The sequence below is a fragment of the Paralichthys olivaceus genome, chromosome 15, assembly GCF_024713975.1.
Source record: "Paralichthys olivaceus isolate ysfri-2021 chromosome 15, ASM2471397v2, whole genome shotgun sequence".
Classification (NCBI taxonomy): Eukaryota; Metazoa; Chordata; class Actinopteri; order Pleuronectiformes; family Paralichthyidae; genus Paralichthys; species Paralichthys olivaceus.
This window is the reverse complement of record NC_091107.1, coordinates 21,848,120-21,875,634: the sequence shown is the minus strand read 5'-3', so window position 1 is coordinate 21,875,634 and position 27,515 is coordinate 21,848,120. Positions and strand designations below refer to the sequence as shown.

The following is a 27,515-nucleotide window of genomic DNA, read 5'->3' as shown; positions in this document are numbered from 1 at the left end:
GACTGTTATCGGTACAATGGAGATGATGAGATTCAGGCATCACACAGAAAACTTGTTAGTTTGATGCACAGGTAGTGTTATTTTAAAACTAAAGGAGATTTACTTTTGATATATTTGACCTCTGAGACTTAATTTCCTGTTTTGAAATTACAAATATTTCTTGGTTGATAGCAAACAAATAAAAAATTCAATCAACCAAGAAAAATATTGCATTAAAAACAGCGAGGGTGCTGAAGACTCCCTGTGTGTAGACTTGAAGTGACTGCATCAAATTGGCACAGCATTGTATTGATTGGCCAGTTACCAACACTGGCAGCATGGTGGCTTAGTTGTTACCACGGAGACCTTGGAGCAAATAAAACATTGGTTTTGTATCTGACAAACAAGCAATGGTGTTTTTTCCAAGCAAACCATAGGTTTTTTTGATTGTTGTTGGTGTATTCACATGAGCATTGGCCGATATGAAATATGTCTCAAAGCATCACTGGTCGTCTGCGTTACGATTCAATGGGAATGTGAGCACACGTGCTGTTCACTGTGATGATCAAAACCAGAGAAACAAGCAGGAGGATGTTTATTTTCACACTCTGCTGCAATTAATTGATGGCTCAACATGCGCTATCAGTGTGAACGTTTATCCAGTTGTTCTGTGGACACTAATGCATGGGGATAAAATCAAATGGCTGCCTGAGAGTTAACAACTTGACACCTGACATCTATGATGCTGACAACTTAATTTTGCCCTGCTGTCAAATTATTCAAACCGATATTTTCAGGGTGCAGCCGTAGCTATTATTGTGTCTCACAGTGTTAATATTACTGGCACTGTTTTTTGAATTTTGAAATCCATCCTGCAGCCAGTCACAGGACAAAACTATTCCTTTTTTTTCATTGTCAGTTATAAGAAATCTTAACATCCAACCTCACAGTCTGGAACAGTAATAACCCCTATTTACTTCTACTTGGTTTAGCAAGGTATGCAAACAGATTAACAGCAACATGCGAGGAGATGCAGAGGAGATGCAGATTGATGCCCAAGTTGTAGCTTTGAGAAGAAAAAAATATTTGTAAATTCAGAAGTGAGTTGGATAAGACTTGGTCTACATTAAATTAAGGAACTGTGCCTGAATATACAGTCCACTCGCTGTTTAACAAGCCTGCGGACAATTGCAGACGTGTACGCATGCGAAATACATGTTGCAAGATTAAACAAGAAAACAGGAAACTCTGGAAAATTAGACTGGAGATTGCTCTTGAACTAATTATGCTCTGGGTCAGCTGTTCCACGTTGGGAACAGTAGATCACTTCAACACTTGATTGTTTGTCCAGAATGTGAGACGTTCCCATGTCCAATATGATTTTCCCCACTTCCACACCTGTCAATTACAATTTGCAAACTATATGCCCTGCAAATTGTGCTCAGATTTTGTAGCTGAGTATCATCTGTCACCTGCCACAGCTATTCAGATTTTCTTCTTCCCATTTATCATGCGAATGAAAAACTCATTTGGAATAAAGTGAGACATTGGCATGAATCTGTGCATTTAATGGGTCAAAACGAGTCCTAATAGAGGCATCTCTCCCCCTAACACACACACACACACACACACACACACACACACACACACACACACAAAAATGTATTCTTACCTTCTTGTTTTCCTCTGCTGGGCTTTTGGTCAGTGATCCTGACAGTGGCCCCGAATCACCTTCTTTTGTATGAAGTTTGAACATCTCTGCTCTCCTCACTTCATTGATTTGAAGGTTGGCCACCTGTGCTTGTCAGGTGAGTTAGCTTGAGCCATTCGCTACTTGGTGGGGCCATCGTGTTAGCCCTGCGTCTGAATACCGATATTCTTGACAGACTCAGCAGACTGGCCTCCCTGTGCCGTTTTTAGATCCTTCATCTTTGCTGAGGTGACAAAGTTTTTCTAGGGCAGCATTTGGCATTTTGTTTGTTTGTTTGTTTAGTCTTGAGGAAGTGAAGAGTCTTTGTAACTATCAGAATGAAAGATGTCTGCTCAAGCAAGAAGTAGCCTGAAAGAACCAGTGAAAAGTAGACACTGGGTTTGTCTGGAGGCTTTGTTAGAGAACCCTGCTGGGGAGGTGAAAAGGATAACACAAGTGAGGTTACAAGACTATAGAATCAGGGTGTTGTTTACCTGACTGAAACAAGCAATTAAAGAGTGTGTCTATCAACAGAGAAAGATTCCCTCCTGAGCAACCTCGGACGGCCCCACAAGGAGGCTGATTTTCTCTCTGAGTTCCGAGACGTCTCATTTTATGAGCCAAGGTGAATCTGACTGCAAAACCTGGAACTGAAACTACTGATTAAAAATGATGCAAAAAGAAAAAGTCATAAAAGAGAATATCCTATTAAATGAGGCGGAAAAAACTTCAACAGTGTGGGGTATCTTATTGAAATAGATCAGGCATGTGTGCTGCTCCAAGTAGACATTGCTTTGGATTCCTAATTTCATTTTAAACAACATATATATATATATATATATATATATATATATATATATATATAAACATATACAGGTGAGGTCCACAGTTGAAACTCAGAACAGCTGTCAGTTGTGCTCAACAATATATTGTGAAGTTAAATAAATACAGTACCTCACAAAATGAAACCTAAAAGAGCGAAAAGTTATAATCTTATTACGGACTTATCAAGATTTCATAGATATATAAAAAAATATAAGAAAAAGGGATTTTTTTTTAACTTTCTGGGATTCTGGACAGTGAGTACCTTTTTTATTAAAAAGCTTGATCAATGTAACCTTTCTGCTTTTTATCACAAGTGTGCTTTTTATAGCTTGTCTTTAACCCTCAACTTCATATTTTCCAGCACTTTTTCCCGAGTGATCATTATAGTCTATATCTTCCTTATGGCTCATTGCACTTCAAGCCGAACATCAGACGTTGGTCTGACAGTAAGAAAGTGGACGTTAAAGGTTATATAGTAGCCTAGGTGGAGAAATTAATTAGATCCTGTCAGCTATTATTTAGAGCAGGTTATCATCCTCCCACACACCGGGAAACTGCAAAAGATGAATCACTTTGAAATGCGTCAGAACATGTCAGCAGGCAAATACTGTCAGCATCCTGGTCAAAAGTGGCTGAATATAAGGACTGACACCTTTCCAGTTAACACTGTCTAGGTAACCCTACAATATACACATTGGTGCCTTCATCCTGCTTTGAAACAAAAAAAAGATCCTGTTGTGTTCAGCAATGAAACAATGTCGACTAATTATGATGAGAAAGAGGCTTGCACAGGTCAGTATATAGTTTATATTTTATTTAAGGCATTTCACCCTAACACCAGCCCAGTCTGTATCCAGTTCTTTAATAAATAATAATAAATCAATAAATAACAGAATGTCTTGTAAAGGCATTCCTCGTAGGCTTTGGACCGGTGATTAAACATCTCATTACGGCGGCCCAACTGTGAACCATATACCTCCACCTACTAAGTGTAGTTCCTATTGATTAGCCCTCCACAAAGAAACCCAATGACAGGAATCAAACATATGTGAGTCAAACGCAAGCCGGACCAGATAAATTATACATCGTCTTCTCTCTCGAGGTGTGTGGAGCGAGTTCTGCAGCTTCTCACACATACAAAACCCTCAGTGAGTAGAGTGAACACACAGTAGAGACGCATCAGTCGGTAACAACCAGAAGGCAATGCTGTATCCTCTGTCCCTGTTAATGTGAGGCACAGATGAATAATGTAGTGAAAATTAAAGTCTTTCACTTTCATTGAATGAACACATTCAAAGTGTAGTTAAACCCCCTAATGCATGTATGGCCATGTATTAGGTGTATCAGAGTAGTCAATTAGTCCAGATAGAGAAAATTTCATCCAGCTAAGGTCTGGAACATCCTAATGTCTAACTAGCATTATGACTATGTCCACTATAAATTAAAACATTAACGTCTGTATGTAGTCAACAGCTGACTGAATAATCCAAAAATATCAAATGCAATTATAATTGATTCATAGTTATTGTCCGTTAATATTATAAACTATGAAGTATAAATGAAAATATCAATTACAAAAAAGTGTTTTTTTTTAGAAATGTGTATTTTCAAAAAAAGTGCTTAAATAAATTAAACGTGGCTTTTCTTCTTTCTGTGAGGTCATTTTAAGAGTCTCATCCAATTTTAAACAATTTCCACTCATCTTAACAACGGAACAGCTTTAACACTCTCACGCTCTTCTCGTCCTTTCTCTTCCCCTCACCGCCATCTTCCTGGTTCAATGAGAAATGAGCTGTAGCGTGTCCTGCCAGGATTTTAAATCTAGGTTGGAACAGTGTAGTGTTGTTTCACGTTGCTTTTTCTAACATACATTTTATGACCAGGATTTGTCGTAATCCAGGCCTTTTACAGTGTAAACATAAACTGGTCAGTTCCCACGGTGGAGAGATTAGAGTTTCTAAATCGCCTCAATCTCTATCTTTGGGATATTTCATATATTCAGTGAATTGTGTTTGCCAAATTTCCCTTAAGTACATATGTATTTGTATATTTGCATTTACCTCCCATATTATATTTGTCTGGAAGTTGTTTCAAAACACATTCAATTGTTTAACACCTTTAACAAAACTGACTAAATTATATGGACTCTGAAAATAAGGGATGATGTTAAATGTTATTGACAATGAAATTGCAGCAGCTTGAGTATAATAAAAAAAAAAAGGATAAATACATAACAAAAAAACAACTACACAAGAGATAAACACATGTTGTCACATGTTGCGGGGAAGTGTTTTCCTACACAAAAGGCCTGCAGTGAGCAGCTCTGAGGAGCAGTAATCAGAACCAATGATTCACACTGTTTAAATCTGCAGGAATTCTTCGTACTCAATATATATGAAACAAGTTCATATATATATATATATATACAACACTGCATTCAGGTCCAGATGATGTGGCACAAATAATTCTGGACTGATGCATGAAATCACTTTCAGAAACGTGACAACACAATACAACAGTTTCCTCTAAAGATCTTCAGAGTTTACAGGCGATGAGCCATATTTACAGCCTTACTATATATTAAATAATAACAGACCAATAGGTTTATGCTGTGAAGTCATTTGAAAGGACACTTAATTCGTCTTATATTCGTTACAATAGCTACTTCAGTCGACGGAGCTGTGCACTGCTGGCTAGAACCTTCAGTTTGTGGTAGAGTGTAAAATAACTTCCCTGTGGATCAGTCAAAGGAAGTTGTCTATCTGAACAGAGATCATGGCGAGTACCAAGGAGAAAGCTCATCTCAGGTTTTATTATAAAAGGAGAACATTCGTCCTAAAGAGAGATGGAGAGAAAAAAAGGCATGCTGTTCAGATGGACCATTTCTGATAAACATTAAAACCCTTCTGCTAAGTTGGCTATATTGATTTTCTAAAGCTAGGTGGTGTATGTTAGAAATGTTTTACAGTAACATTTCGTTTGTTCCTCCACTTATTATCTATCACTCCAGAGCATTCATCTCTGTGACAAGGTGGCAGTATAATCAACAGGTTAAATAAGTGGTCACCTCTCTATACAGCAGCATTGTGTTAGCATGGTTGATTTAACAGCTTAATCTTCCAAAGACTATTTACCTCTGAACAAACTACGTAGTATTAGTGTAAATGTGCCCTGCTTTTGTAGCATATTGATTTAGACTAAGGCCTGATCATGTTTACTTGTGCTCTAACAGAACTGTAACAGATTTACATTTTTCAGTCTGAAAAGAGACTGCTTCAATTATGTTTTCTTTGCTCTGAATTCCATCAATCTTTCCTGACATAGGTCTTTTTGAAACGCTACAAAAATACTTGTACAAGATTGAATGTAGCACACAGCTCATATAAAAGATCCAGAGCACTCTCTTCTCCCCTAACAATCACCAACAACGTGCCCTTGACCAAGCAAGTGAACTCCAGACTGCTCCATCGGAGCTGCACAAGGCAAATGCGACTGTGTTCAACTGTGTCTGTGAAGCAGCAGGTTAAATAGAGTTTTTGTGCTTTTGAATAAGTTTAAGCATTCTCATTTAGTTACCTAACCCTAAAGCAAAAAAAAAAAACACCCATCATATTCATAAGAATTGATTAAACTGCCTGAGAATACATTATCCTTTTATTTTAAGCAAACTTTTTTTAAATTTGTGTTAAAATGAAAATGCACACTAAATTATGTCAAATTTAAACACAGAACCAAGTCCCATTTAGGAAGAATATTTAATGTTTCATAATTGCACAAATTCAGAACATGAACATGATTCCCAAATGTGATTAATAGTGGAGAAAGGAGGGGATCAATATGAAGCGAATCAATTTATTGCAGCGAGAGGTTTCAGCCACTTATTTGTCTAATGTGCTATGACATTCTTCTCAGATGACTCCTTGTCAGGTTTATCCATATTAATGAGCACCATCAACTGGCAGACTGAGACGAATTCCCTCCTTCCTTGTCCTCAGACAGTGAAATGTGGTTGCAATAATAAATCAAGGGCAATTATCGATTTTTAACATGCTTGAACCAGCCCCACCAAAACTGCGTACGTTAGAAATTGTGATATCAATCAGAAAAGCGGGGAGCGTGGCACAAACTTACACAGCCACAATGTATTTCCCGAGATGGATCCTCTCACTTTGACTGGTGCATTTATTTAAATGGGCGCTGAAGTCAAAATGTCTTTTACACGTTGCATGCTAAGAAAACACGTCCAGTTTCCATCGTGGCTATCAATATCAAGTTGGTCCAGGCAGATGGGGCACCACAAATGGCCTCCAATCAGAAAACAGAAGTTGCGAATCTGAAAGTAATCACTGCAACACACTGTCCGGTACACGACAGACATGCTCATGAGAAGCCTGCCATTGTGATGAGCTTGTTAACTAAGGCCAGCAGCCAAGTCCCATTAACAGACATATTTACCACATTCTGCTCCTAAGTGACTGTTGGTGCTTGATTAATGTTGAAATTTCTCTGTCAGGATTAGTTAGGTCTCATCGCCGTGCCGCCCTTATAGAGCATTTTGAAAATGATAAAAGAACAAGAATATTACGTCAGCCCCATCCTTGATTCTAAGTATAGCTCCGCTGCACTATCCTTGAGGCGGCATTGGCCGGGGATCAGAATCAATGGGAGGCACTTTTCTCTGCCATATTCCTCCATTAGGGGAAATCTGTTTCTTTCGTGGACCAACGTCCAGTACCTGAAGAGACGCAGGAGAAGAAGGCATGATTTGTCTGCTCATGGGAAGCTGGTACTTTGTGTTGACAGATGGTCGGAGACGTCTCATTTTCGGGAATGAGGGAAATCTCCAGCGACACAGACGAAGAGCATTCAAGATTTCTAGAGCTGCATTAACGCTCAGTAACAGTGCATAACCTCATATGGCAGCACTTAAATGTGAAAGCCTGCAGTCAGTACACTCCTTCGCAACCAAGGTTCTGCAATAAGTAACAGTGATCTAAACTGCAATACTCTGGCCAACAGTTATTTTCTCTATTTTGGTTTCATCTTTTGCCACAAATATGATGAGCCTCTGACTTCTCTGACCTGAAAGCTTCTAGTCATGCTGCAGACAGACTCAATGTGCTGCAGAGAGACTTAGCAAGCAAAGACAGTGTGCTTCCACAATATATACAACCTTCTTACAAGTACCTCAATAACCTCTGGGAGGATGTCCTACTTTTTCAGCACCTGATTCTTAAAACAGAAAGAGCTGTGGCAGCAAATGGACAAATAGCAGACATTACTAAAGGAAACAAGAGTGCATACAATCTCTAAAGCCCCCTGCCATAATCACCATGATATATTAAACACAACCATTTATGCTAGGGAGGTCAGTGATTAAGCTAAGTTACTCATTAATTAACAGATCTCCGCTTACTTATCTTCACATAACACATGGGAAATATTGAAATTAACTTCCAGTCTCACAGCCTAAAGGATTTAAGAAAATGACTTTTCACTCATTATTTCGCAAATATATCCAGCTCAGTGCTCTGAGGTCTAACCAGACCCACAACCAGATGTTTCTGTGGAGAATACAGTGGTTATCGATAACCAAGCAGGGAGGTTCTACCATAAGGAGGCAAGCGTCTGCCATGTTGCAATTTAACGGAAGTAGTTAACACTATAACTACAAAAATGTAGCAATTGTTACTCATTCAGGATTCAGGAGGTCAGATTCAGCACTGCTCTTATGCCAAGAACTGTAATACTGACATCAACTTGTCAGTGTTTAACAAAAGCACGCTGGGATTGAGGAGCACAGCCAAAACACCATATTTGTGGAGGGCACTCCTTTGAAAAAAACTGTGCCACTGTCGTGTTCTATCTAAAAGGGCCTTGATGGAAGGAGGTTTGAGATACTGGCTGAATGTCAGCTATACTGTGCTTTGAGTGGTCAAATGCAGTCCTTCTATCATTTATGACTTGTATAGACTTTAGTTTGTCTATACAAACTGTGACCATTCCTTAATTAACACATTTTGTATTGCTACGCTGACCCCTGACCTATGTGGCTGTTGTGGTTGAGGGACTTAGTTAGATGATGGTTGCCAAATAAAAAACTTAAAGAATACTGGTAGATGCAAAGTAATAGTACTTATTAGAAACCAAGTAGAACCAATGCACTACTTGGGTTTTTGTATTCCTTTTAAAACCTCTTCAGGGGAAAGGTCAATAGTGCTGTGTGTATTTGCAATGTATGTTTCCTGTATTTGTTTTTTCTCTGCAAAACCCTTGGAGCTACATTAAGTTGCTTATATACAATGCACGGTGACTAAGTTACCTAGGAATGCTTGAAACCTACAGTAACTAACCATTAAAATAGACAATCTATATATTTATTCCATGCTTTTCACAACTTTATATAACATAGTCTATCTGTCATTCTTTTTAATGTATTATTATGTTTGCTGTCTATTGTGCATCAGGATGTCATTTGATCTGAGTGCGAAGGAAAACAATAGAGGGAATAATTAGTCACATCACTAGGTAAGCTCTGAAATCCCAAAAGAAGTTTTGACATCCATCAAAAGAAATGATTTGTTAATTTATGCTGAAGCTTTTGCAGAAAAGGCAAAGAAACTGAGGACAAATGCTTCATTAGGATGAGAAACACAGCCCTGCAGGAAGACCTGCGGGTGACTGAACTTCTTAAGAGCAAGGCCAACTTGAGTTAAATTGTGCCTATATAATGTGTTGTTACTGAATTATAAAATACATTCTTCTTGTGTGGCACAACACACTGTTATTTTATTCTACTTATAGTATTATTATTATTAGTGTGATTATCATTATTCTAAAAATGCCTGTTTAGGATGTTTGCCTGTGGTAATGCTCCACAGCCTACTTCAGAATTATTTCTTGTCATTAGTGATCCTCAAACAGACCAACAATATGCTTTCACTTTTTTATTATTCAGTTGTGTTCATCATATCTGGTTTATTTACATTGTTGAGACAATTTATCCATAAAATGAAACTAAATTGATTTTAGTACTGTTGATGTGTGTGGTTTATATATAAATTAGAATTTTTTGGTCAACTCATGTGATTTTTTTCATACATTGCTTGTCTGCGATTTCAGCTATTAGCTAATAGCTATTTTGGCAATTTCATTTTTATCAAAATGATCTGGCAGTGATTTCGACCCACTGATTGACCCAGTCACCCACCACTGCCCAGCCCCTTCTGACTGCTACAGAGTGACGACGGTTTATTTACTGTATCACATGTACATATTGCACCAAATTTGACACTGCACTTCCCTGGGCCTCTAAGAATACACATGTGAAGCTGATAAGTTTTGCTATACATGCCTTCCACATATACATACCTACACGACAGGGAGATGTTTGTGAAATTAGTAAGTAGATGATTCTATGTTGAATTTCAGTTTAAAACAATATTGTACAGACTGATGCTAATCAGTTTAAGAAAATACAGCACTATAGTGTGTTTTAGTATGTGGACAGCACCAAACTGTGAATCAAGGTTACAGTAAGAAAACGGTACATCCCTGGAAACCCTGCTGCCAGCAGTTTACTGTGAAAATAAGGAAATACAGCAATGCACTGGAATTCAGTGATTCTTGAGATTGCAGTAACACACTTTCAAACTGATTAAAGTATGAGTAAATTAACTGTAAATTAACAGTAAACTGCAGGCAACCCTGCTGCCAGCAGTTAACTTTTAATTATTTACAGTGAAAATCAAATCTTTCAATGAGAGCAACAGACAGCCACTTCACCAAAATATCACAAAGTATTCCCAATATTAACTGTACATCACTTGAGCTTGACTTTAACAGACTTGGTCCTTCTTGGTCAGTACTGATGCTGAAATCATAACTAAAGTATAACTGACTTAACACTCTTAAGGGAAACTTCAGGGTGACTTTTTCAACCAGTGCTGACTGTAGAGTAAGAGGGATGGGGATGTTCTAAAAAAGGGGACGGAGAAGAGTAGGCAGGGGAGTGAGAGTAGTGGTGCGTAAATTGCTTGGCAGAATGTGGTATGAATGGAAGGCGTTGCTGATGAGTATTGATGATATCAGAAAAGTGCAGCCAAACATTCACAGGTAGGGGACAGTAAAGACAGGCTGTAATGGATGTGGCAGGCTCTCAGAAGTGGATGATCTGGTAGGGCTGCAACACGGCGCATAGGTTCCTGGATATTAAAAATTAATGACTATCTCAGTGATTTACGACAACACAAAGATGCTGAAAACCAGCCTGTGGAAGATGGATGCCTAGGGATTGCGAGAAAAACTGATGCAAGCCTGCTGGACTGCTGGAGAACGGTGAATAGGAACCACTGCCTCATTCTCAGGTGTATATCCACTGAGTGTGCAACAGTACATTATTGTGTGAAAGTCATTTGAACACACTGTGATCGTTAGGCTGGACAGACGTAATCACTGCTTAGAACGCTTGAATTTAATAGCCTGACTGTTACATAACCCTCATTACAGTCTTATATTGCATTTAACCACTGCGCTCAATGCCAGGGTGGTAAAATTATTAGAGAAAAGCCTTTCCTTTTCCCCACTTTAGCTCAATGCACTGGTGTGTGCTCATTCAGGAATGTGTAGAGAAGAATGGTATAAATACTCGATAGAATATGATAGAAATTACACAACTTTAAATTATAATATGCATCTGATAACATGAGTAATTTCTTTCGACATGGAGAAGTTAGATCATAATTTGTTGCAATCAAACTGTCTCATTTTTCTGTAACTGCTAAAATAAACCAAAGTATTTCCACTTTTTCTGTAAAAGGAGTACTTTTATTCTATCCTTGGCTTCTTGTTTTTATTAAGTTGTAGGAAGACTGCCTTGGATGGAGAGGCAAATTCTGGGCTTGTTTTGTCCTGATTGGGTGAAAATTGCTGCCTCATCACTTTATGATTGTGAAAAAAGAAAGTAAGTTTACCAAGTCCCTTCACATTATCCTCACTTTAGTCTTCCCTTTTTTGGTTTGCCCTTTTTATCTGCCCATGAGCCAGATATCATTTTTAAGCTGTAACTAAATACCTATCATCACAGTGGGGGGCACTGCAGTGTTCCGGGTCAAAGTCTGAGGCACAATTAAACAGAGAGACAGGGGCTAGTTAGCCGAAACTTGCAGTGATGATCAAGTGATCCAAATGATGCAAAGGAATACAAAACACAACTGGTTCATTTATGTAAAGGCTGTGGAGACTACGGCAGTGTAGTTTTCAACATAAAGAGAAAAAATTCACCCAACTTCAAGTAATTCTGTACAATCTGATGTTTCTCTTCGCTGTTGCAAGGAAATCATGCCAGTTTGAAGCCTCCCGCTGAAAGCTATGAATCTCTCCAGTCTAGATCCACAGACCTGTGGAGGCCCGTTCAGTGAAAGCAGTAGCTTGCTTAGCTCTAAATTATTTACTTTTAGAACCTTCATCTTTAAAAACCAGCCACTAGGGATACACTTTTGGGTAGCTCTAGTGCCGGTCCCAAGCCCGGATAAATGGTGAGGGTTGCGTCAGGAAGGGCATCCGGCGTAAAACTTGTGCCAAAACAAACATGCGGTTCACAAATCGGAGGGGTAGTGGATATATCGGCAGATGATCCGCTGTGGCGACCCCGAAAAGGGAGCAGCCGAAAGATGAAGAAGAAGAAGAAGAACCTTCATCTTTTAAAAAAAATAATAAAAAAGGCGTTGTGTACAGGCTATACTATGGAAAAAAAAACAAGTTTCTGGTTATTTTCATGTTTCTTATGGGTCAAATAGTTCTTGCTTCAGGTTGATAGCTATGAGTTATACACCAAATTATGAGCAGTATGTGGTAAAAGCAAAACACTTATCCTTGGATTGTTGTTGGAAATCAGTGAAAGTCTAGCAGATGTAATGAAATTCTCTTCAGCATAACTTTCTTAAAAGGCTACAATTAAAGGTATAGGCCTCTGTTTAATTTCTCTTCACTTGATAACAGACATTCAAGTGTTCAGTGCATTTACAATTCAACGAGAAAAGAATACGGTAACACTTTAGTTTAGGGAACTGTGATATTGTAATGAGAAGCGTCGACGTACTTTACTTCACTTACTTTATTTATACAAAACAATAAACCGGGAGGACGTCAGGTCAGGTAGCATACACAGGTAGCATCTTGCTTCAGGCAATTCCCTTCACTTCTTCTTCTCTACTCTACTCCTGCACTGTCTACTGTCTCATAGCGCCTCTAGCGTTCAGGAGGAAACACCACATATCCCCCTTAATAAGCAAACATTGTCTATATGAACAATAGCTTTCACATTTCAGATGAAACTGTTTTTCTTTGCTACTCTGACTTGTAACATGACATGTATAACACATCTATAAGATTATTTTTATAACAAACTTTTCTTTCCTTATATTCTGACTTATTTTACACTCAGTTACACACAAAATTAACAGTGTGTCCACATTTCAACTCCTGCATAAAGAACAATGGATTCATTAGTAACAGTTACATTCTTACTCATTGAAAACAGAACATTATCAAGTGCATTCAGATATTTCCAGACTTCATTCAACAAACAAAGTCCTTAGTCCACTCAGGCACTCTTCTAAGCCTGACTGGCCTGGCCTGTGGTGTGGATGTCTCTGGTTGTGGTGTATCTGATTGTGTATTCACAAAGTCCAGAGGCAACAGCTCACTGTCACCCTCCTGTGCTGGAAGAGAAACCGGTGCAAGGTAAGATGCGTTCCAGCATCTTCCATCCGACAGCAAGTAGGTATACTGTCCTCTTTTCTCCATCACTCTGAGTGGTTTGGAAAACTTGCACTGGGTTTTAGGAAGAATGCCAGGTTTCTTCACCCGGACATATGACCCACATCTGAAGAACACAGCTGTAGCCCCTCGCTTGCGGTCTGTGTAAGCCTTGCTTTTCTTCTGTGTTTCTCTCACTCTGAGAGCAACCTGTTTTGAAGACAGTGTTTTGTTTGCTGGAAGTGGACGTCCGGCCACATGAAGTTTAGTGCGCATGGGTCGACCATGCAACAGTTCAGCTGGTGAGCGCTGAGTTGTAGAGTGGGGAGTTGCACGATAGACATGTAGGAATTCCCTTGTGAACTCTTTCCATGGCTTTCCTTCCAGTGAGGCCGTCTGCAAACTATCCTTCAAGCTGCGATTAAAACGTTCAATCTCTCCGTTCGCCCTCGGATAGTAGACTGAAGACTTCCTGTGCACAATGCCTCTGTCACAGAGAAACGTTTCAAACTCCCGTGACACAAATTGAGAGCCGTTGTCTGAAACCAGCTCCTTGGGGTCTCCTTCTCTGCTGAACACTGCAGACAAAAACTGAATAACAGTACTTGAAGTGACATGTGGAACAAAGGTTAGCTCGGGCCACTTGCTATGATAGTCAATAAGTGTAATTGCAAACCGACAGTCTATAGGTGCCTTATCAAAGGGCCCTACCACATCAATAGCTACTTTTTCCCATGCTCCTTCTGGGTATGGCACAGGCTGTAGTGGAGTAGTGTGGGTGACTGCAGACTTGTCATGTGATTGGCATGTAATGCATGCTTTTATGGCTGCCTCGACCTGGGCATCCATGCTTGGCCACCAATAAGCTTCTCTGAGCCTCTGCTTTGTTCTCACAATTCCCTGGTGTGTGTCGTGTGCCAGGGAGATCAGTTTTGGTTGGAGACTGTCCGGTACTAAGAGTCTGTGTGTGCCACGCACCACCAAGTCATCTTGAAGGGAGAGCTCGTGCCGAAGTTTGAAGAATGGTTGTAAGCTTGGCAACAAGCTTTTTGCTGACTTTGGCCATCTTGAAGTGAGTAGTTCACGTAGTTGAGTCTGTACAGGACATGAAGCACATGCAGCTTTAAAGTCAGTTTCAGTGATGGCAGTCAGTGTAGAGGTAAGTGCCACCTCAGTGTCGTCTACCAAGCTAGGTTCTGAGCTTGGCAGTGGAAGACGAGACAAGCAGTCCGCTGTTACATTCTCTCGACCTGGTTTGTACTGAATGTCATAGTTAAATGATAACATCCTAGATGACCACCTGGCTATCCGCATACCTGCTCGTCCTTGACCTTTTGAAGCTAGAAGTGTGGTGAGCGGGCTGTGGTCAGTGCGTAATGTGAAATGTCTCCCCCACAAGTATGTTCTCCACCTTTCTGTTGCCCACACACACCCCAGGGCCTCCTTTTCAACCGTGGAGTACTTTCTCTCCGCCTGGGTGAGCGTGCGCGATGCAAAAGCAACAGTTTTTTCAGAACCATCTTGATGTATCTGGGTGAGGACTGCTCCTAGTCCATAGTCAGACGCGTCCGTCGTGACAACAGTGGGCAGCTCCGGATTGAACAGAGAGAGAGCAGGGCTGTTCACTATAAGTCTTTTAACAGTCTCAAAGCTCTTTTGAGCCTCAGGAGTCCATGTGAATGTCTCTGCTCCACGCAAAAGTGCTCTCAGGGGCTCAACAACAGCAGCATAGTCTGGTATGAATTTGGAATACCATGACGTGAGCCCTAGAAATGACCTCAATTTGGGCAGGTCCGTAGGTGGAGGTGCTTGAGAAACAGCAGTCACATGTGAGGCATCAGGCTGCAGTCCTTTACCTGACACCGTGTGCCCCAAGAAAGACAGTTCTGTTTGTTTGAAGTTGCATTTTGAGTGATTCAGCTTCAGCCCTGCATCATGTATACGCCGAAGCACAGCTGTCAGTCTTTTATCATGTTCCTCAGCTGTCGCACCTGAAACAATGATGTCATCGAGGTAACATTGGACCCCTGGCAAACCTTTCAGGATCGTCGACATCATCCGCTGGAAACAGCTGGGCGCCGATGCCAGTCCGAATGGCACCCGCTTGAAGCGAAACAAGCCATCGTGTGTAATGAAGGTAGTCAAGCTGCGGCTGTCCTCATGTAGCGGCATCTGGTGATAGGCGCTCTGGAGGTCTAATGTGGAAAACAGCGTTGCTCCTCTCAACTCTGTGAACATTTCCTCCATGTGCGGCAGTGGAAAGCCGTCGATTACAACTGACTTGTTAGGCTCTCTTAGATCTACACAGAGTCTTGGTTCTGGTCTGTCTTTTCTTGTAGTGACGACTATGGGTGAGATCCATTCAGATGACTCAACTGGCTCTATAACATCTTGTTCTACGAGTTTCTTTAACTCCTTAGACACTGCATCTCTGACTGAAAAGGGTAATCTACGCAGTTTCTGTTGTACTGGCTTGACATCTGGGCGTACGTTAACTCTATGGACAAATCCTCTAGCACAGCCTAATTTGTCCCCTGCAATACTTGCTACTGAAGCTTTTGACTGATTACCAGTTCTGGCAGTGACTTTACCGTCTTTCAGCTGCATCTGTAGTGAGTAGAATAAGTCCCTACCTAGGACTGCTGAACCGTTCTTTACAATGTAAAACACTGTAGTAGTACTGAGGTCCCCAAATGCTACATTAGCTTGTAAGCAACCATTCACAGCTATAGAATTCCCACCATAATCCCTCAGCTTGAGTTTTGGTTCCATAAGGGAAGTCTCAGGGAAAAACTCAGTGACCATTTGTTCTGGCAGGATGGACACTGCTGAACCTGTGTCTAGCATTAGCTCAATATCCTGAGTTACTGACCCATGACTACTGACTTTCACTGTACACATTATACTACCAGAGCCACAAGTGTTCACATTCAAAATAGTCACTTCTGGGACAGCTTCCACCTCACTTACATTTTTGCTCCCTCTACAGACCTTTGCAAAGTGTCCTTTTTTCTTGCAGGCGTTGCAGTGCGCCTCTTTTGCAGGACAGCCTTGGAAGTTAGCAGTATGTTGAGTTGAACCACACCTGTAACATGTTTTCCTTTGTGCAGTCTGTGAAGGTGAGTAGGTTTTATTTTTGTCTTTCTTGAACTTCCTGTGTTGTTGTGGTGCTTGGTGAACAGCGTGCACAGCGCTGTCTGTCGCTCCCTTGCAGATAGCTTTCGCCTCCGACACAGCAGTCTCAATCTGGCGCGCTATGACCAACACTTTGGAGAGTGTGAGGGGTATCTCCAGCAGTAAACGCTCCCTGATGCGTGCTGAATTAGTCTTTTCAACAACTTGGTCCCTTATCATCTCCTCCTCCATATTCCCGAACTGACATGTTGTCACTAGTTCCTTCAACGCAGCAACGAACTGGTCCGTCGTCTCACCTGGGCGTTGACTCCGTTGTCTGAACCGGTAGCGTTCCGCGACGACGTTCACTTTCGGTGTGAAAAAGTCCGTAAGAGCCTCCAGCGCGGTGGCGTACTTGTCGTCAGCGACCGTCAACGTGTAAAATAGTCTTTGCCCTTCTGCGCCCAAACAATGAATAAGCAGCGCTCTCTTACGTGCCTCCGGCAGTTCCGACTCTGACATGGCGAGCCGATAGTTCTCGAAAGTCCGGATCCATGCCTTGAACGGGACCGGTGGTTCCCCGACGTTTTGTAGAAAAGGCGGCGGCTGGCTCAGGTTCAGGGCCGCCATCCTCGTCGCCAATATGTGATATTGTAATGAGAAGCGTCGACGTACTTTACTTCACTTACTTTATTTATACAAAACAATAAACCGGGAGGACGTCAGGTCAGGTAGCATACACAGGTAGCATCTTGCTTCAGGCAATTCCCTTCACTTCTTCTTCTCTACTCTACTCCTGCACTGTCTACTGTCTCATAGCGCCTCTAGCGTTCAGGAGGAAACACCACAGGAACACAATGTTAGCCACTAATACATGAGTAATAAGTGTATGTGTTAATGATCAATAAGTTCTGCATTAAGCATTTCTACATATGTATTATGTATTTATTCAACAATTTCTTATTCTTACTGAATAGGTCATTTATTCTTGACAAACCCTTAATAAGCAGCTAGTTAGTCTTGAGGTTAAGTTGCTGATATACAGTAAGGATCAAAGTAGACTCCTAATACATTGTCACAATATGTTGCTACTCTGTCTCAATTGGTAGTATATTAAGACAGTGTATAAGGACTCTATAGCCTCTTTATTTTGACCCATACTAAATACTTATAACTTCTGATCATGGCCAACTAGTGGCCTTCTAAGGATTTACCAGTATAAACCAGTTGTTAAGCAAAATAAGAATGTGTTCAATTAAGACCTAATACATGTATGCAGATGCTTAATAAAAACCTTACTAAGCACTAATAGATATCCTTATTAGTTATGTATTAATGACTAATATCGTGTTCCCTAAACTAAAGTGTTACCAAGAATACATACCTGCAAATTGAAGGCAAGTGCTCTTCATCATTAATCTTAAGCTGCTTTCAGACATGCACTAAACTCCACAGTTCCTCCGTGCGTGTGTGAACACAAATGTCCAAGTGAGACGCCCCGTTGTCTCTGCGGACTTTCTCTGCCTGAATCCAGGAGAAGTCGATGTGTTGAACACAGCAGGGGATCCCCCTCTGGATGCACCCTGAGCGAGTGGGGGAGGTTAATGACACTTCTGAATGTGACTGATGCAAAAATGTATGAAAAACAAACATCTCCTGAGAAAAAGTGGTGACACACACGTTGAAGACACCAATGCCAAGAGTGTGTGGTGACAAGAGCCGACAACGCTATTGGGGTGCTGTCAGCTTGATCATGTGATCTCGGCAGCTGAGTTCATGCTTTGCTTCCTGCCTCTGTCTGTTGCAACTCTCGTCTGAATAATACGGAGGGTTTCATGCGGTTGTGAAACGTGTCTTTGAAAAAAAACTCCTGTTATGTTGTTCATATGTGAGAGGCAAACTCCGGGTAAGCTCTGCAGCCAATTCTCTGGATTTTACCCTTGGGTCCTTTCTGGAAACAGCTAAAGTGATGTGGGGTTTGAAGGTCTCAGTGGTCTCAATGTGAATGTGTATTCATTTGGTACCTTAATTTAAATATTCTTTATATCAGAGATTAAAACAGTGTTCACACATCATCAAGGTGGTGGAAAAAGTCAAACTAAAAGAATTAGAGCGGAAATGAATCATTTCTTTCAGTCATGTGGACAGAAGTCAGTTTTATGAGAAGCCCTGGAGGTAGTTACGATGGACAACCGTGAAAGTCACTGCATTTTGATGTGGAAGCAGACAAATCACTGGACTATCACTGACTTTTACACATTTTATGACAATTAGCACTTTTGTACAACCCAGCTTTTGTATTTCTTAGGTGTGACTATGCAATAAATCGGTTTCAAGATAAAAGAGTCATCATGATTCAATATCCAAACAATACCTATTCCCAAGCTTCTAATTACTGCCGGTGGGTATTGTGCAAAACACATGCACATCTTTCTTGTCCAAATCTGTACAATGATTTCTGCTTCCTATAGACTCCCCGAGGTGCAGAAGGCATTTCCATATTTTAAAAAATACATTTAGGGAAATAGAGTAGATTGATACCTCTGTAACTGAAGAGGAAAACAAAGTTAACAGATTGTTATCATTGGGCAGTGTTTAGTGGATGGCTCAGGCTCAATCCCCGAACCAGAGGGTAGGCGGTTCGATCCCTAACCCTGACAGCTGTGCTGGCAGTGTATGATTGATGCATGATAGAGAAATGGCTGCACAGAGATGCACTGCAATGGAGGAGAAGCCGCTGACCCTGAATTTTGACGCATCAGCGTCGGTCATCCTCAAACGTGCATGCTTGCTAAAATCAGCCGACACAGAGCAATAATGATAAGATATGATAAGATGATGAGAATGCAAGAACCACCTCAATCACTTCCGTCCCCTTCTGAATGGAAAGAGTTGTAATTGCACAGCAGGCAACTCAACTCACTCCGTTCTTCAAGAAAGGGGTGAGAATTCTGGTGTGACTGTACCTTTACCCTGTCAGGCCCGCTGTCACTTGCATTTCGGCTCTCCATGCTATGGTTCATAAGGCTACGACATAACCTCAGCTGCTAATCTGTCGACCTGGGAGACGAGGGCCACAGGGAGCAAAATAATATGGGGCCTGTCAGTTACATAGCTAAGTCAGTGGCACCAGGGGAAAGGAGCAGCCCTCAGTTGATGCTGACCTCTCCAACAACACATCACTGTGTGCTACTACTTAAGAGCAGGATGAACAAACAATTGTGTCACCAATTTTAACCAAATTTTCCCAAAAATCTGAATAAGTATAGAAGAATTGATCCCTGTTTTAATCCACTATTGTTATGCAAATACTATGAGTTGGTTTATCAAGATAAGCAGTAGGAGGCGCTACTTCAGTCCACGTGTCGTTATGCTCCAGCAGGAGGAGTGAGTGCAATGGTTAGATGTGATTAAAAAGAGCACCAATTAAACCTTAAATGAAGGCTGAATGAACGACAGACGTAACCTGAAGAGAAGCTTGGTGACAGAGAGCACACTGTTTGTTTCTTATATTTATTCAAGGAACGTTGAGTCCCCTCATTGGTCCACACATGCCTGATGCTTTCATCTGCCAACACTTTACCTACTCTACCCTGGAGCACTTAGTCGCATTTGCTTTTTATTAGTACACCAACTTTTTCACCTCTCCTAGGCATAAAAGTAGTTTAAGCAAGATGTTCTTCCAATTTTTTTTTCATGCTCCCAAAAACGGCTGAATAGAAATGCACTTATTGAGAGTGGAGAGCTAGCGATATTGTAAGACAGCTTTACCTTAATTTAGTCTGAGTAGCAGTTTTTTGCTCTCCTTAAGGACAGTGGTTATAGGGGAAATGGTATAAAGAGAGTTTTGTCTAGGTCTGGTGTGACTGTCCTGGATGCTAGCAGTGGCTTGTTCAGTAAAGAGGGATAAGATACACTGCTGGCTGACTGTGGCTGCCAAGCACAGCAGGTCTATTCCCTGCAATCCATTCATGACTTAACTGTCAAACTGCCAGTGCTGCAAGGATAAGGAAGAAGAGCCGGTATGACCACCAGCCCCTACAAATGGATCTATCCCATAAGGTGGCCTGACATGCAACCAAACAGTTAGCACTAAGATACTGTGTTCTCACTGGATGGTGTGTAGAATACAGGCCGAAATAAAATGATGCTGCTGACAGGCCCTGAGACACCATTGTTCTGATAAACACAACTGACCATAATTGTGGGTCGGAAGCCAGCAAGGGTTGCTGTCCTTATTGTTGCACTGGTGACTCTCGTTGCTTGTGGCGCCCTTCTTGGCAGAATTGAAAGTTGTAGAGGAGAGTGATAGCCAAGCTCATCACTTGCAGGTGAAAATTCAGAGTGGTGACACCATGTGTCGCAGAGGTGTTTGTCTGCAGCCCTCCACAGGTCAACCAAAGAGTTGGCAGTCTGAAGAACTGCAGTGATTTACAAACAGGGAGCTCCACAGTGGGAGGAAATCAGTGCAGAAATGGAATTCAAACACAATAAATAAACATAATGTGAGAAAAAGGTTTGCTGCTCTGAAAAATCCTCATCTGACGGCATCACTGCACTGAGAATATCTGCGCAACCTTGTAAAACCATTAATTGCTCAGTGACTGCTTTGAATGTGTGTATATGTATATGTAATTGAAAATTATTTGCATTTATTCAGTATAATTAACAAATAAATGAATCCTCATTGACATCAATTTGTTGATCAAGAAATTGTGCATTGTATTTAAATTCCCATTCATTTTTTATGTTTCCGAGACACGACATCTTGCAGGGTGCTAATCAAAGCTGCTTGTGTGTCTTATTTTAAGTAATTCAATGTTACAGTTGGTCGATTCGATCAGAATTATAATTTACATTGGTGGAAAACAGGATGACTAATGCTATTGTACATTAATGGGTGGTGAGTGCTTAAGCCACTAAGCCTATAAAAAGCATCAACGCCTGCAGTGTTTCTGAGGCTGCTCACAAACATCAGAGGTTGTTAATTACACCGTTTTAAACAAGGTTAGAGCACCTGTATATTGATTCATTTCATTTATAGAAAACCGGCTAAAGCTGGCTCTGTCATCCCTCCACTGCCAGCGCTGCCAACGGGAATGCAGCTTTCTATTGATTGTCAACAGGAATCAACATTCTTTGGCTTCAGACCTGCTTATGATAATAACATATGTTGCTAGAATATCTCACTCATGTAACGAGGCAGCACCACTTAACTTAAGGCTTAGTGCCACAAGTCATTTAATGAAATCAGCTGCATTGTACCACCATCACCACCCAGCCTCCCACCCTTTAGCTAATTATAATCACTAAGTTATTGCAATTGCTACATTGATGCAGAGGGATTCAGGTAATAAACATGTAAGGTTTTATCATGCAAATTATTTTACTTCATAACAAGATAAGTAGAATATCGTTTACATTTTTTTAAAAATCTTGTTGTGATAGGTTTGTAGCATTCAAGATTAAACAAATGTAAAAACAATAAACATCTTAGAGATGTATTTTTTCTGCCTTCACAGCAATGTGTTTCCAGGATTCATGTTCCATGTACACAGGTGAATTATATATTCATATAATAATATATCCAGAAAATTATAGGCATTCATTTCTTGTTCCACTAACATGTGTCACCAAGGAAATGTATTTTTCATTTCTGAAAAGATATGTAATACTGCAACAAAAGCTGTGGTGAATCACTCTGCTTGAGTCCCTGTTGCCAGTGGCTTTCTTTATGTGAGAATGTTACTTGGTGTAAAAAGTTAAATAACACTCCAGGAACTTTGCCAGCGAAACGAAATCACTCAGATGCATCAATTGTTTTTTAAAAACATATTGCCGGGATCATATTATTTCCTTAACCATGAAACTTTAAACCCACGACAAGCCAGTTTGAATTGGCTCACAGCACTTTTTTCCCTCCTGATCAGAGATAGAAAAGCTTATTGGGCCGGGTTGGACTGAAACTTTTGTACTCTTTGAATCTCTCTTGTTAGGGTTACTGCTGGTGACTTGATGTAATCTTCTCAGGAAGGTTTTACACGTGCCGCAATGTGACATGCTGTCTTCCAAATAGCAATATGACATGTATTAAAATGATGTTATACTGGTTCCAAACACAAACATTATAATTTTGGGGGGATATGCAGGAGTACGCTCATAGACGGATTACCGCATGAGCAAAGTGGTCGTGTGCCCAGGGCCCCAGAGCCAATAGGGGACCTTGGCCTTCAGAGTATTTGTGGGTTTTTTTGGTACAATTTAAAAAAAAAATATTGGAATGAATGTGGTTTTGAAATAATACAATAATTTGAATGTTTTAGAAATTATAAGATCAATCAGTAATGTGTGGGATTGTGTTTATAAAAAGGAGAAGCGGGCGTTCATTGGATCAGCTAAAAGAAAACAAAGGGCAGAAAAAGAAGCGAAAGATGCCGCTTTGGTGCAGCATATTCCATCCATTCTGACGCGATTCCAACTGACAAGTTTACAGCTCCGAAAAGCGGACATAGAGCTCATGACAGCTGTGCGCCTTCTTATATCGCTGCATGATTTTGTATCAGCACAGAGAGGTCTTTTCACAGACTTTGAAAATGAAGCCTTAAGGCGTGTGCCGGACGTACAAATATGACCTCCAGCGCACCAGAGAGCGCAAACGATTTGAGGATGACAGCGCAGAAAAAGATGCGGTATTTGATGGGAAAAGCAAATAACAAATAGAAACATTCAATGTGGCTATCGATAAGTTAGTCAGCTGTCTCAGCCACAGAATTGATGCATACAAGCACCTGTGTGATCTGTTTGGATGACACTAATTTTGTGTGCGTGTTGCCTGGTGTTGTTATGTGCGTAATGGGAAGAGTGCCTCTGCGTGCGCACTGTTTGCATGTGTAGGCAGGGGCCCGTGGCGAGTTTGTGTCCAGGGCCCGTGGTCATGATAATCCGTCTATGAGTACACTGCAAGAAATGTGTTGCATCAGTGCTGCAGGTTCACCCATGCAATGTTAAAATAGAAGCACAGACAATGTTTTAGGGCCTGTCTAGTCTTCCGCCAATGTCTCGTCTTCAGATCTAGTCAGAGGTCAACACCACAGTCATTCTCCTCTCCAAGGCTTCCTGCCCCCCCTGCCCACCTACCTGAGTCCCAGCCTCACCAACCTGCTGCCCTGACAAGCTCCTCTTTCTCTCTGTCACTTGGGTGAAGAGGGATCTAGTGAAGCTGCTCACAGGCGAGGCAGCAAGTCCTCACAGCGTCAGCCTCGGGGTGCAGCTAGCTGTCAACTGTGTGGACAATGCTATCATATACCTGCAACACAGGCCTTTATTCCCACCCGCAGAGGCAAAGAAACAGGATGAGAATGATGTCCTTTGATTTCTCTGGTGCTTGCAATGCCATCCAGCCCCTCCTGCTTTGGGAGAAGCTCAAAGCATTGCAGGATCAACACGGTTTCCTGGATTACGGGACTGACTGGCTCACTGTTGGGCAGCAGTTCATCTTCTTCCAGGACAGCGTATTGAATATACTGCGAAGCAGCAACCAGCAAGTGACTTAATTTTCAGCTCTGGAGTTCACTTTCAATACCTCTCCTTTTAAGATTCAACCCTTGGTCATGGCAACTCCACACATTCTTTGATGACTCCTCTATTGTGGGTGCATAGGTTAGGGCAACAAAAGGAGAGTGTGAGGCTGCAGAGGAAGCCCTGCCAGTAGCCACAGGGGCAACCATAGGCAGGTCCACATCAGCATGACAGAGGAGCAAGAAGTGGATTTCAGGCTGACACCATCCAGAGTGAGCAGAGTAAAATGGATGGCTTCAGTGCATCCATGTGATTATTTAACAAGTTCTTCTAATCAGTGTAGACCAGCACTCATTTGTATTGGCTGAGGCAGAATTAAAAAAAAAACTGCTGAGGGTAGACCAGCTGCACCGAGCAGAGGGGAGAAGATTAGAGCTGAACGGATCTCCATCTTGGCCAACACGTCCTACTTCCTGTGCGGTGGCCTGGTGCAGCTCCAGCAGCTTGATCACCCTCCGCCTCATCTACACCTGAGGTGCAACAGCAAACTGTTTAGCTGCTCATCTTTGTCAACAGCCATCAGACTGTGCAATGATTCTTGTCCAAATACCTCCAATCTCAGGCGGCACGCAGCCAGCTGAACTCTACTGCCCTGCTCTGACAGCTTGAGGTACTGAATGCACAGCAGGCACATTCACATTTGAGCCACAGATGAATGTGTCTGCTCATGTTGGTATATCATACAGGAGCAAGCAGTTACCACTGTCATTACCATCTGCGACATTATGCTGATGTGTGTAACTTGTTTGGTATGTGATGAAAATCGTGGCTTCAAATCTTTATTTGCGCACATTTTGTCTACATTTCATGTTTTCTGTGTGTAAAGCTTCTCTTCTGTGTTGGATATTTTATTTATATTTTACCGCACTGATTCTCCCCACACGTTTTTCCACAGTGACCTCATTCCAAGCATCGCTGTTTTCTCTTGACTTCAGAATATGCAACATTTTCTACCAGTGTGACATTAAACTGAGATTAATATGACTGTACGCGATACCAAAGTCCACAGTAAATGTTTGAATACTGTGTGTGTGTGTGTGTGTGTGTGTGTGTGTGTGTGGAGCGGGGCCCTATTGCTAGCACCACACCTGGTCTGTTCTTATGAAATAAATAAGTCAATAGAATAAAGTAAAACCACAAAGCAGTTTAAAGATGCAACTACATAAAACACCCCAATAAGGAGATAAGGAAAAAAGGGCATTACTGTGAATACTAAGATTAAACAGGATGTGACTGACCATAACAAGCCCTAATAAGAATACCATGGGAACAATAGTGATTAATGCCTGAATAATAGAAGCAAACGGTGATTTTAACGATAAAAACGGCCGGATGTACACTGACCCAGGCTTCCAAAACATTTCATCAAAGTGTGATGGAGAGCAGCGCTGCCCTGAAAATTAAAGTCATAATTGCATTTGTAGTACACACTCAGATCAATAAGTACACAACCGCTCCTTCTGCTGAATTTGAGAATCTCTGCTCTGTGCATCCTCAACAAGACATTAGCCAATGGGATCAATAACATTCAAGGGCAATGAGCAGGAGAGGCTTTGCACCGACTTCTGCGTGTTAGACCACAACTTGGAAATGCCACATGCAGAATGAATAATAATCCGTCAGAAGGCGCACACGCGCGCACTCACACATGAATGCGTTTTTAAATGCTTTGTTATGACCTTTAGAAACTCTGGAGCGTGACACTTCATCGGTTCGTAGGATCGAGACTCAAGTCAGTGCTCATGGCGCACAGGGGGATAATATCCGTGCTATAATAAAACACTTGGAGACTTACTTTAAGACGGCGCTGTCCCCCTGTCTGACGGTGATGTTGTCCTTTAATACAGAATCCCCGCTCCTGGCTGGAACTCCTGCAGGTACAAGGAATAACAATTTAAGTCCGAGGACCACAAGGCTTTTCCCGGGCACCGCCAAATGGCCACAGATTCCCATGTTTTTTTTTTGTTTTTTTTCTGTCAATGCGCAACTTCCAGGAAAACTTGAACCGTCTGATATTCCCCCTTGTTTTTTTTTTTTTGCGCCTTGAGCTGCGCACCGCAAATCCCGCTCCAGAAACAAAGATGCGGTGTGTGCGACGGGAACCGCGGCTTGGCTCCAAGTAAACAGGCTTGTTATGAAATACAGTCCGTGTGGATGAATGCAGAGGAGGAGGGGGGGGGGACGTGTCTTTCCGCCCGTCAGCCGCTCGAGGAAACTGAGTTCGGAGGAGAGAGGAGCGAAGCGCCGTGTCTCTGAGAGAAATGCGCACCGTCCCCCTGCGCCTCACACACTCCTCGCCGCGAAATGGATGCTGTGGCACAGATGCATCAGCCAAGTCTGCCTCTGTCTTTTTCCTTTCTTTCCTCCCTCAGTGCTGCCTTTTCTTTTTGGTCGTGCGCACTTAAAGCAAGAGGTTATATTTGCCTCAGTATCTTTCCTTTCGTTAAGTAGGCTAATGCACAGTTCCTGAAGTACCCCCCTCCTCCTCCACTCTCTCCCTCTCTCTCGCTCTCTGTGTGTGTGTGTGTGTGTGTGTGTGTGTGTGTGTTATTCACCAGGTAGCATCTCTTGAACCATGAGGACCATATGGCTGCAGACACAGGGGTTTTACTGGCTTCAAAACTTGGGTCCATGCAGGGACCTCCAGTGGGTCTTTAAGGGGAGGGGGTTAACAGGGAACATTGCCATTTAGCATATATTTAATATAATACGTCACTTTTTTGGTGACCTACCCTCATGACCACTAATGTTGTCCATGTTTCTCTTCAAAAGTCAGCTATGATTTAGTTTTTTTCTTTTCCTTTCAATTAATTTAAACTGAATTGGCTCTTTTACTTTTCACTATGGTTCATACACATATGAACATTTACTAAACTGGTCTTATATTTGTCATGCATAAAATGTTGCTTATTCCAGAGGTCTGTTGAGCAAACAACACCTACAACCTTTCAAAATAACAGCTCTGTAATTCTGTAATTCTTTTACTTTGTAGAGAAATTGCTCCAGAGGAAGTGATTCGATGAATGTTGCTGAGATCAGCAGACTCCGACCAATCACATGTTCAAAATGATCTAGCAGGTTTGACTCCTGGGCCGTGTTGTTGACCACTCAAGGATGTAGAAGATTAGAAGATGTTCAACTTGCTCCACAGACTGACTGTTAAGCCCCGCCCCTACTGACTGCATTGCTTTGGACCCTGCACTTCCTTGGGCAATTCATAATAAACATGCAAAGTGTGAACCTGAGAAGTTCATATAGCTCATATAGATGGACAGACATTTGTTGGAATTAGTAGGTAGATTTCATCCTACACTGAGCACCCATGCAAAACACAAGATCATCACTGCTGGGTTAGTTTTCACTGGTGTAAGTCTGCACAACACACAGATGGTCGGAGTTGTGAAGAGAATACTCAGGGAGGCTAGAGGTTAGTACATAAATTGAATCATTCTTTAATATCTCAATAATAGAATTGACTTTTAATAACAGCATGCATAGGACACTTGAAACACGGTTATTGTTGATGGGCTAGAAGTCCAAAGGACAGTCCTTTTCAATTTGAGACTCCTGT

General features: G+C 41.5%; 1 protein-coding gene across 3 annotated transcripts in view; it reads right to left on the bottom strand.

Annotated features, from left to right (window-relative positions):
• The window catches only part of opcml (opioid binding protein/cell adhesion molecule-like), a 291,135-nt gene that overhangs the window by 141,315 nt on the left and 122,305 nt on the right, over window positions 1–27,515 (bottom strand). For 2 of the 3 annotated variants that reach the window (XM_020085436.2, XM_069509961.1), the window contains one exon: window positions 25,740–25,815. In XM_020085436.2, the coding sequence (XP_019940995.1) occupies window positions 25,740–25,815 (76 nt within the window). Of the gene's footprint in view, window positions 1–25,739; window positions 26,449–27,515 lie in introns of those variants that run through there. The other variant, XM_020085435.2, reaches the window with a different exon arrangement.